A 16,324-nucleotide genomic window follows, 5' to 3' on the forward strand; every position below is an offset into this window, starting at 1 on the left:
ATCAGGATCCCGAGAAATCCTAAGAAAAAGAGATAAGCATGAGAAGGTAGAGAAGACTAAGGATGAACTAGATTAGAATCATTCACCACTTTAAATTTTATGGGAACTACACCTTGGGGGCGGGGGGAGCAAATATTGTTTAAAAATGAACAGTGATGTAAAAAATAATTTTAAAAACTTAAAAAAAAGGAGAGAATCATTCACCACTGGAGTTGGTGGGACAAGAGGAGGAAAATTAGATTAAATTAACCTCCTCCCTGTTGACTGAAGAATGCACAGCTGTGCAATGAGGATTAACCCGTTCTTCAGGAAATCAGCCAGCATTTACACAGACGATGAAACCCAGGTTCCTTCGTCCTGGATTATGGCTACCGTGTGCCCACAGATGCCACCGAGCACCAGCCTCCATCCCCTGTGTGCAAACTGAAGCATTCAGCAACTCTCACCCAAGTAACTTGCATAGCTCTCCTGCTTTTCTGTACAGTGTGACAGAGACAGCGCCATGGTGGGGGGGAGGGGTTACCAAGTTCCCCAGGCCACTTAATGGTGGGCGGAGCTAAGAAGCCAGGTGGCGCTATATAACATGGAAGGCAGGTGGGCTCTGGGTAGTGGGTGGGAGGGGGCAGAATAGGGATTCTTGTTCCAGTGGCCTGCCTTACACCCTGGTAGTACTGGGAAGAGACGTGGGAAGAGACACGTGGGGAGGCTGACCAGGACAGCCATTATCTTAATGTGGAATCTCCGTTTGTGCCAGTGTCTGGAACTTGCTTCAGAAATCCTTTTCTGTGGTCCCCACCAGAAGGTGCCTTAGTCCTGTGACAGTCTTCCAAGCCTCAGCAGGCCCACTTGGGGCCCGCCCTGTTCACCTGGGCATTTGCCTAGGAGGGGATGGGTAATTCTGGGATGTTTTATTGGGAAACTAACATTCTTTCTTCTCTCTCTTCACACACTAATTCTATTAAAAATCTTTCAACTAAGAGTCTCCTTTGCCTTTGTGTGCACAGACAGCTAGATCCCTTTAGAGCATGCAAGTTTGGGGGTCCCTGGGTACCCCCTGGCCATGTGCTAATAAAACCTCCCTATAAACAATCCACAGCCACTCTCCATCGGGGTGGTAGATTTGAGACTTACCTCCCAGTATCCTTATTGATGCCTTCCAAATATTAATTTATTTCTCTGCTTCCAATTCAGTATTCGATTTTCTGCCACATGCCAAGCACACGAACCTGCCTTTTCCAGGGACATATGTACACTAAATTTTGCCTCACAGTCACAACAGAGATACAAAAATGAATATAAAGCAGCCACATGCTGGAAGAACTGAGTTGAGTGGAGGAAATAGTCAACTTGAGAGATTATTGTTTAGTACAGAATAGCATAGCATAGCATAGCATACATAGCATAGTATGGGCTCAGAACTTATGTCAATGCAAAACTGTAAAATTGGGGGATAGGGAAGAACTTTTAAAAGAACAGGGCAAATGCTAATTGTAAAAGAAAATATTAATAACTTGTCCAATTCAAATGAAGAAATTCTATTCAAAAAATATAAAGAAATTAAAATGAGTGTACTATAAAATTGGCAGAAATTGTTTGCAACACAGGATCAACCCAAAAAACACCAATATCTAGAATATATACTCATATAAATCATTGAGAAAAGTTTAAGGAACTCAGTAGAAAAATGAGCAAAAAATATGAACAGGTACATCATGTGAGAGGAAAACAATGCCATAAAAATATTGAGATGTCCACTCTCACTAGTAATTAAAGAAAGATAAATATTAGACCATATTTTATATCCACTGAATTGGCCAAAATTTAGAAGTCTGTGAAACCCATTATTGGAAAGAATATGCAGAAGTAGGTCTGCTTAAAAGTAGATGGTGGGATTATAAATTAGACAACCAGTTTGGAAAAAGAGTTTGACTGTCATAGCCTAGACCCAGCAGTTCTGTTGAAAGAAACTCTTGCCCAAATACAAGATTCATAGAAACATTACTTGTCATTTTTTTTTTTTTTTTTAGTGAAAATGATCTAAATAGGGCCTCTCTGGTGGCATAGCGGGTTGAGCACCATGCTGTGAAGCTGTCTGCAGCCTCGGCAGTGCAGGTTCAATCCCCACCGGCTGGGAAGAATCCCACATGGTGCGGCAGACCTCTCCTGTCTTGCCCGCTGCTCCTCTCAGCAGTGTATTTCTGTCATCTGCCTGTTCTGCTCCCCACTATCTCTGGTGAATCCTCTTACCCTCCTGCACCTTTGGCCTGTACCCCAGCTCTTGTATAAAAATAAATAAATCTTTAAAAAAAAAAGAATAATCTAAATACCCATTCATTTGACAAATACTTATTGAAGAGATATTTCAAAATAGGTCCTATTTTAGGTGTTTGAATAACATAATGAACAAAGCAGAGAAGAACTATGACTTTAAAGATCTTCCATTCTAACATAGGAGACAATCAACATGATAAATAAAATACAAAGCATGTTAGAAGATGCTGCAGAAAAAAAGCAGAACAGGGAAGATGGCCAGGATGGGGCAAGACAGACCTCACTGAGAAGATATGACTTGAGGGGCCTCCCTGGTGGTGAAAGGGGTTAAGCACTATGAAGGTATCAGCAGCCTCTGCATCACAAGTGCGATCCACGGCCAGCCAGGGAGCTATCCACATGGCACAGACCTCTCCTGTCTCGCCCACTGCTCCCCTCAGCAGTGTATTTCAGTAGATCTTCCTGTTCTGCTCCCCACTCTGTCTCTGGTGAATCCTCTTACCACCACCCCTCCCCACACCTATGGCCTGTACCCCAGTTCTTGTATCTTTAAAGAAGATTTAAATCTTCTTTAAAAATGAGATATGACTTGATCAGAGATTTGAAGAAGGCAAGAAATTCAGCTAAGCCTATATTTGGGGCAGGAAAAAAACAGCTAGAATAAGAGAGAGAACATGCCTTACGTATTCTATGAAAACAAGGAGGCCAGGTGAGAGGAAGCAGAATGAGCAAAGGGCCAGGAATAAATTACATAACTATACAGGGTACAGGTCATATAGGATCTTAAAGCCCAATTTAAGGACTTTGGGTTTTATCCTGAATGAAATGGAGAGCTACTAAAAGGTTTAGAGCTACTAAAAGGTTTAGCAGCTGAGTAGCTACTAAACTGAGGGGTTATGTAGGAGCTGAAAAAAATTTTTCCTCTCTCCTTCTGAGCTCTTAGCTAAACAGATTAATAACAGATTAATAACAGAAAAACAAATGTAAGTTTATTAACACATATACTTCATGTAGACATAGGAGATTCCCTGAAAAAAATTAATAAAGAGGTGACTTTAGAACTCAGAATTAAATACCATCTTAGGAAAAGGGGAGAAGGAATGTTGGTTCCTTAGGAAAGAGTAAATAATTTTTAGGAAAGATGAATGGGTCCTTTGAATAAATGGGACATAGGATAGTTTGTGACAAAATTTTTCTGGGTATCGTGTCAACTTCTAGTCTCCTTTCCAGTGATAAAAGCAATATTCTGGGGGTCATTTGAAGCAGCTGAATTCCATTGGCGTATCTGGCTTTTTACAGATAAGGGGGTTCAGAGAAAACCTCTCTCCATCTATATCTGCTGTTTTAAAATTCGTACAGCTCAAGATAATCAGTATGTGAAAGGGGGATAAGCAGCTCTTCAAATAACAAGTTCCTTCAACATCATTTCTTTATAATGTCGATGACAAAAAACAATCCCTGCCCAAGCTGAACAAAGTAATGTTACCCAAGGACCTGCTTCCATTACAGATTAGCAATTCATGTAACATTGCATTTCTGAAGAAACTGTCAACAAACACTAAGTAAGAACTCCATTTGGGGGAAGCATATTCTGCTACCCATAAGCATGATAGAGCTTATGCTTCTGAAACAAGAGTGATGCAGTGAGATAAGGACTTGCCTTTCTTCCTATTCCAACAGACCCTCTATAAACAAGAAAACAATCTTGTTTTCTTACATTCCAAGAAAAAAAGAACATTGCTAAGAAGATAGCATCGAAATTGCTGACCAGGCAATAGCAAAGGAAGCTGGAGCCAGCCCGAATCTCCCCAAAGCCTCCAAATGCCTGCATCACAAGGATGGACATGCTAACTCTTGCCCAGTCGCCTAGTCTACTCTCTTGTAACTCTGGATAAATACCCCGTCCTCTGCCAAAGAACAGGATGGTGGCCTTTCAGACAGGAGTCTCCTGCCCTCCTCAATTTTTTGACAAATTTCTTTCCTTCTCCTCAAACCCTGTTTCTTTTTATTGGGGAAGGGAAACCAGGACCGGCATTCAGTATCACTTCAACAGTGTTGCTCTTTTCTGCACTGCAAAGAAAGGCAATCTGCAGTGGGAGAAAATATTTGCAAAGTGTTAATATCTAAAATACATAAGAAGAGGCCTCCTTGATGGCACAAGGGGTTAAGCACTGCACTATGAAGCAATTTCAGCCTCTGCAGCATGAGTGCGATCCCCGGCCAGCCAGGGAGCAACCCACATGGCGCAGCAGACCTCTCCAGACTCACCCACTGCTCCTCTCAGCAGTGTATTTCAGTCAGTCTGCCTATTCTGTTCTCCACTCTGTCTCTGGTGAATCCTTTCACACCCCACCCATCCCCACATCTCTGACCTGTAACCCAGCTCTTGTATGCATAAATAAATCTTTTTTAAAAATTAAAATAGGGCCTCCCCTGGTGGCGCAGGCAGTTGAGCGCTGCGCTGTGAAGCTGTCTGCAGCCTCTGCAGCGCCGGTTTGATTCCGGCCTGCCGGCAAGGGTCCCACATGGCGCCACAGACCTCTCCTGTCGTGCCTACTGCTCCCCTCAGCAGTGTATTTCATCGGTCTGCCTGTTCTGTTTCCTGCTCTGTCTCTGATGAATCCTCTCAACCTCCCACGCATCTGGCCTGTACCCCAGTTCTTATATAAATAAATAAATCCTTTTAAAAAAAATAAATAAAAACCCATGCCACTCAATTGCTTAAAAAAAAAAGCTGATAAAAAATTGGGCAGAGGATCTGAAGAGACATTTTCCCAAAGAAGACATACAGATGGCCAATAAGTACATGAAAAGGATTTCAACATCACTAATGAACATCACTATCTCACAATGAGATGTCACCTCACACCTATTAGAACTGCTGGTATGAAAAAGATAAGAAATAACCAGTGTTGGCAAGGACATGGAGGAAAGGGAACCGTTGTGCACTGCTGGTGAGAATGGAAAATGGTGCAACTACTGTGAAGAGTATGATATTCCTCAAAACATTAAAAATAGAGGGCCTCCCTGGTGGCGCATGGGTTAAAGTCTCGGCATTATCAAGCTGTCACCAGTCACTGCAGCATGATCCCCAGCCAGGGAACTGAACCACATGGCACAGCAGACCTGTCCTATCTCGCCCGCTGCTCCCCTCAGCAATGTATTTCAGTCAATCCACCTCTTCTGCTCCCCACTCTTTCTCTGGTGAATCCTCTCACCCCTCTCCCCCCACACCTCTGGCCTAGACCCCAGTTCTTGTATGCATAAATAAATAAAACTTTAAAAAAATTAAAAACAGAACTACCATAAGATCCAACAATTCCATTTTGGGGAAGTTATCCTTAGGGAAATGAAAACATTAACCTGCCTGTTCCCTGCAGCATTATTTACAGTGGAATATAACCTCAGTGTCCTTCTGTGGATGAGCAGGTAAAATGCAGTAAACATATATAATGTACAACCACTCTGCAAAAAAAAAGAATGAAATCTTGCCATTTGTAATAACATGACTGGAACCTGAGCAAATTTTGCTAAGTGAAATAAATCAGACAGAGAAAGACAAACACTGTGTGATCTCATTTATATGTGATATCAAAAAATAAAAACTGAGCTCATACATAGAGAAAACAGAGATTGCCAGAGGTCAAGAGTGCAGGTGGCAAAATGGGTAGAGGATCAAATACACAAACTTCCAGTTATAAAATAAATAAGGCATGAATCGTAATGTATAGCATGGTGACTATACTTCACATTGTATTGCTTATTTCAAAGTTGCAAAGAGTAAATCTTAAAAGTTCTCATCACATGGGGAAAAAATTCTAACTATGTATGGTGATGAATGTTAACTAGGCTTATTATGGTGATCATTTCTCTATATACAGAGTCATTACATTGGACACCAAAAACTAGCAGTGGAATTAATTGTGCAAGTCTTGTTTAAGCCAGAGAAAAACCTTACTGGTGAATTTGATGGTCTAGTTTCCCAAAAGGCATGTCATCTGGTTGGAATGGAAGGTACATCCATCCTTGTTGGAAAGATGGGCTTGTCAGCTCAAGGCCATTTAAAACTTACAAATAAATGCCCAGCCTCATGTGTTAAGAAGGTATTCAACAAATTCATACCAACCTGTACTACACCCATTTCAGTCATGTTCAGGTAATATCCAGCCCATACAACAGTTGTATTTCCCAGTGTAAATCCACAAAGAACGCTGTTCGGATTTTAAATGTAATACTCTGGCTGCTCTACTGAGAGCAGAGCTTGAGGGCGCGGGTAGGAGGAAAGGGTCCACTTAAGAGATTACTGTAGGAGCCCAGAAGTAATAATAATGTCTCAGCCCATCATTAGAATTGATGCGTGCAATGTTATACTGGAATATTACATAGTAATGGAAATTAACTTTAATTCAACACTATGGATAGCCCCGAGTAACTCTGTTGTGTGAAAAAGACGCAAATATCAGATTACCTATGATGACGTGATGCCTTTTAGACTAAAAATATTAAATCGAATACTCTTTGGTCACGCATATGTATTGAACAGAACTTTTTTTAAGGGGAGCAATTTAAAAAAAATGTGTAATCGTGGTTATGTTGTATGAGGAGGTACAAGGCGGGAACGAAAGAGTGGTAGTAACCGTAAATTACTCATGGACTGGGTAATGGGCAAGAATGTTCACGCCTCAGGGTCACTCGTGTAGACAACTCGAGCCCAGGGTGATGATTAAACCCGTTTTGTGTGACTGCGTCTCACCCGGGTTGGGTGAAGAACCAAGGTTTCAGAAAAAAACGCTTACTGGAATCCATGAAGGCTTTGCAACTGCGTCCCTGTTGAGTGATTTTCGATTTCACAGCCTCAGCCAGAAGTCAAGGGCAAGGCCGCAAGGGCGCAGGAGACAAGTTTGCCACCACAGTGGGGAGGAAAAGCGCCGCCTCCTTCGCGCTCTGAGACCTTCAGGACCGAGGCGTAGACACTTGGGATATGGAGTCTAAGCGCCTGAGCAGACCCGGAGGCTTCTGGGAATTGCAGTCCAAAGCCGGTCCGTCTTCTTTTGCGCAGACTCAAAAGTCTCTACAGAAGGAAGCGTCGAGCCGTGGTACCGCGCCGTCCTTCCACCGGAAGTGTCCGATCGGAACCAGCCTGTGGGAGAGGTGAGTCCGGGTTTGGGGAACCAGGTGTCCGGCTTTTAGTGCCCTCCAGGTGCCTAGTTCCGACCAAGTTCTCTTCAGGATTGCAGCAGCCCTGTTGCGACCCGGAGCCGGGGCCTCGGAGGATTCCCGAGGAAAGGCGGAACTAGGTTAGTCTTTGGGAGGGCTTTCGCGCCAGGCTTTTTCACAAGGCGATGGGGTTTCCATAGTTACCCCCGCCGCGCGTGACGTCATCGTTGAGGGCCGAGAGGGCGTGGCTCGGGGGCAGTGCGTGGTCCGGCTTTGCCAGATTCCCTGGTCACTGGTGAGAGGAGTGGCCTGACGTGATCGGCCGAGATGGGCAGGGTGGACTCTGTCTCCGATTGGCTGCTTTCGGTCAAAAGAGACTGTCCAGAGATCCATGACTCCTGCTTCTCCAGGGAGGAGTAACCGCCTTTTTGTAGGAAAGGTGGGGAACTGCGCATTCCATGAGATTTAGGCACACAATCAGGATTTCCTAATACCTGAATACCAGGACTGCAGTAAAACCCCTGCCCTCGTTCTGGAACGGGAAACAGCAAAGCAAGTGGTTGTAAGACCGTGGAAAGTGACTGCATGTGAGAAACACAAACTGCTGTGGGAGTCTTCCTCAACATGTACTTTGAACCCCCAAAATGTTCTGTGGCCTCAGCGGGATTTCCCTTAATCCCTTTCCTTTCGCCAAGAAAACCCCGTTTTCCCAACCTACCTCTTCTCCACCTTTCCCCAACACAATCACTTCTTTCTCTATTCTCATAGTATTTGTTTACATGTCTACTTGGCTCTTTTTGTAATTCTCCCAACACGATTTTAAGATGCTCAATAAATATTTACTTACCTGAAGTTAGTAAAACTTTTAAAAGCCAGCATTACTGGGATATATCAAACCCTTAAGGACTAAATCATTCTGTTTCGAGTTGTGGACTGTTGTTTTAAATGGATGAAACACCTGGAGACAGGACTTTCAGCTATCAGAGATAACACAGTTGTATAATCTGCTTTTTTTTTTTTTTAAGATTTATTTATTTATTTATACAAGCACTGGGTACAGTCAGAAGCGCGGGAGGATGAGAGAATTCACCAGAGCCAGAGCAGGGAGCAGAGCAGGCAGAAGGACCGAAGTACACTGCTGAGGGGGGCAGCGGGCGACAGGAGAGGTCTGCGCGCCATGTGGGACCCTCCTCCGGTGGCCGGGGAGCAGCCGGGGATCGAACTGGCGTCTTAGAGGCTGCGGGCAGCTTCGCAACCCAGCGCTCAACCGCTGCGCCACCGGGGAGGCCCTAATATGCTTCTTAACATCAGTAAAGTTTAAGCAAATTGTTGATTAAGTAGGCCTACTTTCTGTCTTCCTATGCTAAGTGAGAAAGTGTCCATAACATATTAGGACACTGTCCTCTAAGCACATAGCACATCTAAGAAACATAACAAAAAGTAAAATTAGATCATTTTAGCAATAGAATGTCACAGTAAACTGAAAGATACTCAATGATTGATAAACTGTCACTCTAGTCCCCAATTTTCTCCTCTATCATTACTAGATTTTATTCTTACTTGTGCCCAAACTGTTTTATAAGGTTCAATCTGAGCCTGTGATCTTTATTTCATGCTCTTGAAGAATTCATCCCCATATTTATCTTAAACTGTCTTTTCCATGGATATTGACTAAATCTGTGCTTCCACACCTAGCTCTTTTCCATTTAAATATTTTAATATCTGTTGGAAATGTTTTTCTAAGTGAATGTCTCAGTATCATCTTAAATCCAAAACAAAAAGCATCTCAAACTCTCCTAATTTCCTTTTAATCAATAAACAAAATTGAGAATTTAAGAATAGGTATTAATAATGCATGATCCTTAACCTCATGGAGCACCAGTTTATTAGTGAAGAAAAATAGTCAAACAATGAAAATAATGCCAGTGATGTGTGCTGTCTTCACAGATGTGATGTGTTAGAAACTGTGGGAACTCAGTAAGGTTGATGAATTCCTTATCATCAGAGATAGTGGAATTCTTAGTCACTCCAATTACTGTACCTTGCGGGCTGGTCTCACTGTCATTCTACTCATTCTACTGTTAATTCCCACTTCCTTAATTCTTCAACCTCTTCCCTTTTGCCTGAATTTCTCTCATCCTTTATTGCTGTTTAAACCCTGTCATCTTCTAGGAAATATTTGCTACCATTTGCACACATTCCCTCCATACCTCAAGGGAGTTAGGATAGTTAGTGCCTCTACCATATAACATCTTTATGAAACATGTTTTGTTATTTAAATGTTTTCTACCCATGTGTATTTTATCTCATTTCTTCCCCACTATTTTGCAAGCTCCTTGCAAACTGAACTTTTTTTTTTTAATACATTACATCTGTACATAAGAATACAAATTTTCCAGGCATAACTTATACTAACCAAGACACCATCTGCAGGGGCAGGGCCAGAAATCTGTCTCTGATGAAGTTTCCCCATAATTAGGCAGTGAACTCAGCTCCGAAGTCAGACTTTCCTGGATACCACTGCCACACAGCATCTAGCCCAGCACTTTGTGTTAAAATTCTTAATAAAGTAGGGGCCTCCCTAGTGGCGCAAGGGGTTAAGACGCAGCACTGTGAAACTGTCCACAGCCACTGCAGCACAAGTTCGATCCCCCGCCAGGGAGGTGACCCACATGGCGCAGCAGACCTCTCCTGTCTTGCCCGCTGCTCCCCTCAGCAGTGTATTTCAGTCAGTCTGCCTGTTCTGCTCCCCTCTCTGTCTCTGGTGAATCCTCTCACCCCCCACATCTCTGGCTTGTACCCCAGTTCTCATATGCATAAATAAATAAATCTTTTTTAAAAACTTAATAAAGCCCTTGTCAGTGCAACACTCAGTAGTCAGCCTAGTGAAATGTTTAGGAGGAGGAACCGAAAGGCTGATTTGCATTTTGCTGTGGTACTCTAGGACACCTGTAAATTCCTGTTAAGTTTTTCACTTCTGAAACAAAATTGACCATTCCCATATGGCAATAAGACTTGAGGAACTGATACCTAATAGCAAGACTCACAGGAGACTGATAAGCAAGTTATAGTGCTGATTTATTAATTTCATTTTATTGGGGATAATGATATGATAGTCATGAAGGTCCAAGACATGGACAAAGCCATGATACTAGGAAGACAGAGAAGTAACTGTTGGAACAAAAGGAAAACCCCATCTGAGACTTTTGGAGGAGTTTTTTACACTGACTGAAATTGCTCTCAAGGAAAGTTGCCCTATCTTATTATTTATGAGATTTAGAAGTACTTCTACTTCTAAATTCTGAATAGATAAGTATAACATTCCAAGCCTGTATTTTCCTCACTCTTGTATGAGTGCAGTGGCTTTTCTTTACATCTGTCTCTTCATATTGCAGTCCACCCTAGAGATGAATAACATACTAACCCCCCATAGGCAGGTCTTTCTGATCAAAACTTTGATTGGCTCCCCAGTGCCTAAAAGATAAGCACTGAATTCACAAGTTTGATATTTGAGGCTTGCTGCAGTAGGGCCTTCGCTGCTAGAATGAGCTTATATTATCCTCTTGGCTTTTTGCTTTCCCACTACTTTGTTCTTACCATTAACCAGCTATCCAGCTATTTCCTTGTTTGTAATTTCCTATTTCTCCCACATACTACTGAAGTCTGATATCCTTCAGAAGTTAGTTATTTAATTAACCTTCCCCGATCATTGCAACTGACTTTACTCTTTTTTATCTCAACTTTATAGGAGCACTTCTATCATATTTTACTTTTGATCCTTATCTTCTTTATGACGTACATATAAATTAATTGCCTGTGGCAAGTTAAATTTTTGTTTTGCTTTATATTTATATTTAATAATTGTAATTTAAATTCTTATTTTTTAATTTTAAGATGCTTTGAGGTAGAGCTCATGTTACAATTGTATTCCATAAAGCTGTATTCAGTACTTTTATATATAGTAAATGCCTAGTAAACTTTTGTATGTAATAGAGAATGACTGTTTCTATTATGTGATCTTTTATCTTCCCAGACAGTAATAATAATTTTTTTTATCTCTCACAGGAACGCCTAAAACCAAATAAGAAGTGGGACTTGTGATATTTATCCCAAGATGACGACAGAATCCAAGAAAGCTGCAGTTCAGAACTTTCAGGAGGATGAAGGACTTTTGATAGTGAAGATAGAAGAGGAAGATTTTGTCTGGAGGCAGGACATTTGCATTCAGAGAAGTGATCCTTTTAGGCAGGAGCTTTGCCGTCAGCTTTTCAGGCAGTTCTGCTACCAGGACTCTTCCGGACCCCATGACGCACTGAGCCGGCTCCGGGAGCTGTGCTGTCAGTGGCTGAAGCCTGAGACCCACACCAAAGAGCAGATCCTGGAGCTGCTGGTGCTGGAGCAGTTCCTGACCATCCTGCCTGGGAATCTGCAGGCCTGGGTGCGTGAACATTACCCAGAGAGTGGAGAGGAGGCAGTGAACATACTGGAAGACTTGCAGAGAGGCACTGAAGAAGCAGCACACCAGGTATTACAAGGGATGGGAGGTGCAAGACTCCAATGGCAGAAAAGGGCCTGAGATTGAAGTGAGACTTGCAAGAGCTCTTAATTCGGTGGTATGCACTCATTGCCTTTCCTCTCTGCTGGGTACTATGCTGCCTTTTATAGATGAGTGGGACTTAACTTCCTGTCCCCATTTTGTATTCCTATAAAAGATTCTCTTGGTTTTAAAAATGTTTAATTCCAACAGGGATTCTCTCATAATTCCAAATATACTGTGTTTTTCTCAGGTTTCTGTCCATGGACAGGGACGAGAAATATATAGGAAAAAGGTAGCACCTCCTGGACCAGTGCTTAGTGACCAGCTGCAGCCAGTGGACACCAAGGATCTTCATGTTTCTTCAGAACCCCAGCTTTTACTGGAATGTGGTAAGGGGCAGTATTCTATGGAGTGACATCACTAAAGGAGACAGTGAACCTCACTCCCCAGACTAGTCTTAGTATAGCTGTAGGTGGTCCTGTCATTCACACCCAATAAGAAGTGGAGAACGTTTTCCAGTGTGTTATCACCCAATTAAAAAAGAGAATTTTGCTCCTTACCTAAAATATTTTTTTAAATAATTTTTTTAAAGATTTATTTATTTATGCATACAAGAACTGGGGTACAGGCCAGAGGTATGGGGGTTGAGAGGATTCACCAGAGACAGAGTGGGGAACAGAACAGGCATATCTACTGAAATACACTGCTAAGAGGAGCAGTGAACGAGACAGAAGAGGTCTGCTGTGCCATGTGGGTAGCTCCCTGGCTGGCTGGCTGGGGTTCAAACTCATGCTGCAGAGGCTGCGGATAGCTTCACAGTGCTGTGCTTAACCCCTTGCACCACCAGGGAGGCCCACCTAGAATATTTCTAATATTCCATTTGTTCTTTTAGATAACGAGAGTGAAAACAATGGATCCATATCAAAACTGGACATTAATGAAAAGATGGAATCACAGAGAATTATATCAGGAAGAATCGTGTCAGAAGGGGCCACTGAGCCTCAAGATATCTGTAAATCTACAGGCAGAATAAAGAACCAATGGGAAAAAGGACCAAGAGTGTCACGGAGACCATCATCTGCTCAGGATGGAGGTTTTAGTAAAATCCTCACCCACAAAAATACACTAACACATGAAATAAGTCATGATGGATGTGAAAGAAGCTTAAATCTGAATGCAAATGAACTCATACACCAGAAGTCTTATAAACACAGTGCCTATGACCAAGGTTTCAAATGGAATTCAGATTTTATTAAGCCTCAAAAAATTTGTGCTGAAGAAAAAATTCACCAATATGCAAAATCTGTCAAAAGCCCAAACCTTATTAAACATACAGCAATTTTCAGTGGGGAGAAAACCCATCAATGTAATGAATGTGGGAAAGCTTTCAGACACAGCTCAAAGCTTATTAGGCATCAGAGAATCCATACTGGAGAGAGACCCTATGAATGTAATGAGTGTGGGAAAGGCTTTGGGGGAAGCTCAGATCTGGTTAGACACCAGAGAATTCACACTGGGGAAAGACCCTTTAAATGCAAAGAATGTGGGCGAGCATTCAGCTTGAATTCACATCTTATTCTGCATAAGAGAATTCACACCAGAGAGAAACCCTATGAATGTAGAGAGTGTGGGAAAACCTTCAGAGTGAGCTCACACCTTATTCGACACCTGAGAATCCACACTGGAGAGAAACCCTATGAATGCGGTGAGTGTGGGAGAGCCTTTAGTCAGAGCTCACACCTTAGTCAACATCAGCGAATTCACAAGAGGGAAAATCTACTAATGTAAAGAACTAAAATTCATATGCAAATACTAAAGGAATAGCAAAATGTGAAAAACACTAAATAAAAGATAGAGGTGAGATAAATGACAGAAAGACCAATGTCTCTTCTCTCTCTCTTTCTCTCTCTCTCTCTCTCTCATATTCTCAGGCTTGCTGTTTTGTGTATTGTCTTCATCTCTGTGTGTCTGGGTGCTTTTTGTGAAACTCAGAATGTGCCTCTTCCATTGCCTGCAGAGGACAAACTTACAGAACCAGAATTTGGGGAGGCTAATAAATATGATAATGGAGATAGGAAAAATGATTCTTGGGAAGTAACCATAATTACATTATGAGGAGAAGATGATGATTCAGGTAAAAAAAAAAACTGATCATTAACCCTAGTTAATGATGTTCCACAAAAGTCCATGTGTGACCAGGAGTGGAATGGCTTGACCAGTGCACTACAGAACAGTGCTTTTTAGAATGTTCCTTTAAAAATGAGATACATCACAACTACATTGGTGGCATTCCCATCTCTGCACTGGTGGCATTGTAGTCTATGTCCAGAGGTCATCCCAGGAACGCATAACCAGAAAAGCATCCAAGGTCAGAGTCCAGAGATGAAGTGTGGAGTAAAGGTTAATTAGGCAAGAGTTGATGTCAGCAGTGAGGAAAGGTATTTAGATGGATTTAAACCTGGGCCTCCCTGGTGGCACAAGGGGTTAAGACGCAACCTATGAGGCTACCACAGCCACTGCAGCAAGAGTTCAATCCCTGGCCAGGGAGGTACCCACATGGCAGAGCAGACCTTTCCTATCTCCTGCTACTCCCCTCAGCAGTATATTTCAGTCGATCTGCCTGTTCTGTTCCCTACTCTATCTCTGGTGAATCCTCTCACACCCCTACACCTCTGACTTGTACCCCAGTTCTTGTATGTATAAATAAATAAATCTTGAAAAAAAAAAAACCTTTAAATTTGGAGGAGGCAGACACAGTAGTAGAACCAGAATTTTACTGCCACATAGGCTATGGATTTGGGGCACCTTCCTGGGGTGAGTGGATAGGGACTGAGTTTGGGGGCACTCTTTTAACAGAAATAGGAATCACTGGCCTTGTGGAAGCTGCTGAGAGAATGAGTGCTAAAAATAAGGTCCTAAAACTTTACTTCATTGCTGCTGGCTGCTCTTCTCTTCCAGAAAGACTGAGCCCAGAGTGATTTGGTATCTTAGAGAACAGTGGAGAGAACGTGCAACAAGGTGAAGCTCGACCCATGATTTCAGGATCTGAAAGTAAATCCTACTCTACTTGTTCTGTTTGATGAGGCACATTTTCACTAAGATGTGAGAAATAAAAACTATATGAAGCTTAAATATTCCAAAGTATATGTTTTAAGTGAAAAATCTAGCTAGAAACAACCCAGATACTGAGGCAGACAGTAAGGTAAGTATCCAGCAGAATTCTTCCAGCAGGTGACCCCAACTGATGCCTGATATCGGACCCCAGCAGGATCTGACCCAGTCAAAATCCAGAACCTCATAAAGAACACAGTGTATAAAGCAGCCTGAAGAAGCACCCCTTGGGTATCTCACTCAAGACCCCTCCCCTGTGGGAACTGTTCTTTGCTGTCTAATACATCTCTGACTTCTTTCATACTACTCTGAATCCTGTGGCTCCATACTGACGCCTGTGGCAACTGGCTCCATTCTTTGGAAGCCAAATTTGTGACAGACTGTAAGAGGGTCCTCAGGAAAAGGGAAGGTTCTAGGTTCCCTGCCCCACCCAAGGGAAGGTGGCGCTGAGCAGGGGAAGAGGAAGTTGGAAAGGAGAGTGGAGAAGGAGAGCAATGAGGAATGCTGGAGGAGGCACATGTTGCAGAGAGACATGGAAGAAGCTGTGCTTGCTTCTTGGTCCTGGACTGGGTGAAACAGATGTGGGTGAGAGACCTGTGTGAGGGGTTAACAATGGCAGCTTTTGTCTTGATTTTGATTTTGTTCTTTTCCTTCCAGATTTGTCTGGTCCCTTCTTCCCCTTTCCTATGGGTCCCCACCAGAAGGTGCCTTAGACATGTACCAAGCTTTCGGGCCTCAGTGGCCCTGCTTTGGGCCAACCGTGTTTGGTTGGACATTTACCCACAAGGAGATGGGTAACTTTGGGTGCTTGATTTGGAAACTATATTCTTTGTCTTTTCTTTGTTGCATGCAGTTGTATTAAAGTTTCTTTCCATTAAAGGTCTTACACACTGGAGTATGTCTTGATGTGACAGGTGGCAGAACCCATTGAGAGCAGGCAGATTTGGGGCTTCTGTGGTGCCTGCCGGGTAACAGAACCTTCCCTGGTTTCAATACTATAAATTTCAATACTATAATAATCTATTATGAAGTGTAAAAAATCTTCCACTAAGAGACTTTGTTAAAAATGTCTTAGAATTTTTCAGTGACCTTGACATAGAAATGTCCTGAGAGGATCTAGGTAACGTTTTTTAAAAAAAAAAAAAAAAAAAAAAAAAAAAAAAAAAAAAAGTTTACATCAAACCCACTAAATAAAGCATCTTGGAAAGCATCTTACCTCCGTCACTGGTGCTGGCATCTGGTCCTTAC

General features: G+C 42.4%; 2 protein-coding genes across 7 annotated transcripts in view; one reads left to right on the forward strand and one right to left on the reverse strand.

The window, feature by feature from the left end:
- LOC119251815 (olfactory receptor 2B2) overlaps nucleotides 1-7,885 on the reverse strand; it is a 161,321-nt gene extending 153,436 nt beyond the window's left edge. For all 3 annotated transcript variants that reach the window (XM_037519105.2, XM_054698051.1, XM_054698041.1), the window contains exon 1: nucleotides 7,068-7,885. The gene's annotated coding sequence lies outside the window, so the exon portion shown is untranslated. The remainder of the gene's footprint in view (nucleotides 1-7,067) is intronic.
- ZNF165 (zinc finger protein 165) lies at nucleotides 7,254-15,968 on the forward strand. Of its 4 annotated transcripts, XM_037519071.2 has the most exons (5): nucleotides 7,254-7,422; nucleotides 11,494-11,953; nucleotides 12,216-12,354; nucleotides 12,858-13,670; nucleotides 14,924-15,968. In XM_037519071.2, the coding sequence occupies exons 2-5, from the start codon at nucleotides 11,543-11,545 to the stop codon at nucleotides 14,941-14,943; spliced, it is 1,383 nt and encodes a 460-aa protein (XP_037374968.1). In that variant the 5' UTR covers nucleotides 7,254-7,422; nucleotides 11,494-11,542; the 3' UTR covers nucleotides 14,944-15,968. The 4 variants fall into 4 exon arrangements, with proteins under 4 accessions (XP_037374968.1, XP_037374967.1, XP_037374966.1 ...); XM_037519070.2 differs by having other exon boundaries at nucleotides 7,254-7,568; nucleotides 12,858-15,968; XM_037519069.2 differs by having other exon boundaries at nucleotides 12,858-15,968.
- Nucleotides 15,969-16,324: the final 356 nt, after the last annotated feature.

Source organism: Talpa occidentalis, unplaced genomic scaffold, assembly GCF_014898055.3.
Source record: "Talpa occidentalis isolate TD23 unplaced genomic scaffold, MPIMG_talOcc4v2.1 talOcc4.2, whole genome shotgun sequence".
Taxonomy (NCBI): Eukaryota; Metazoa; Chordata; class Mammalia; order Eulipotyphla; family Talpidae; genus Talpa; species Talpa occidentalis.

Coding starts and splice junctions, on each gene's coding strand:
- ZNF165 (XM_037519070.2), top strand. CDS start 11,543: ATGACGACAGAATCCAAGAAAGCTGCAGTTCAGAACTTTCAGGAGGAT. Junction 11,954..12,215: donor CTGAAGAAGCAGCACACCAG/GTATTACAAGGG, acceptor TGTTTTTCTCAG/GTTTCTGTCCATGGACAGGG. Junction 12,355..12,857: donor CCAGCTTTTACTGGAATGTG/GTAAGGGGCAGT, acceptor TTGTTCTTTTAG/ATAACGAGAGTGAAAACAAT.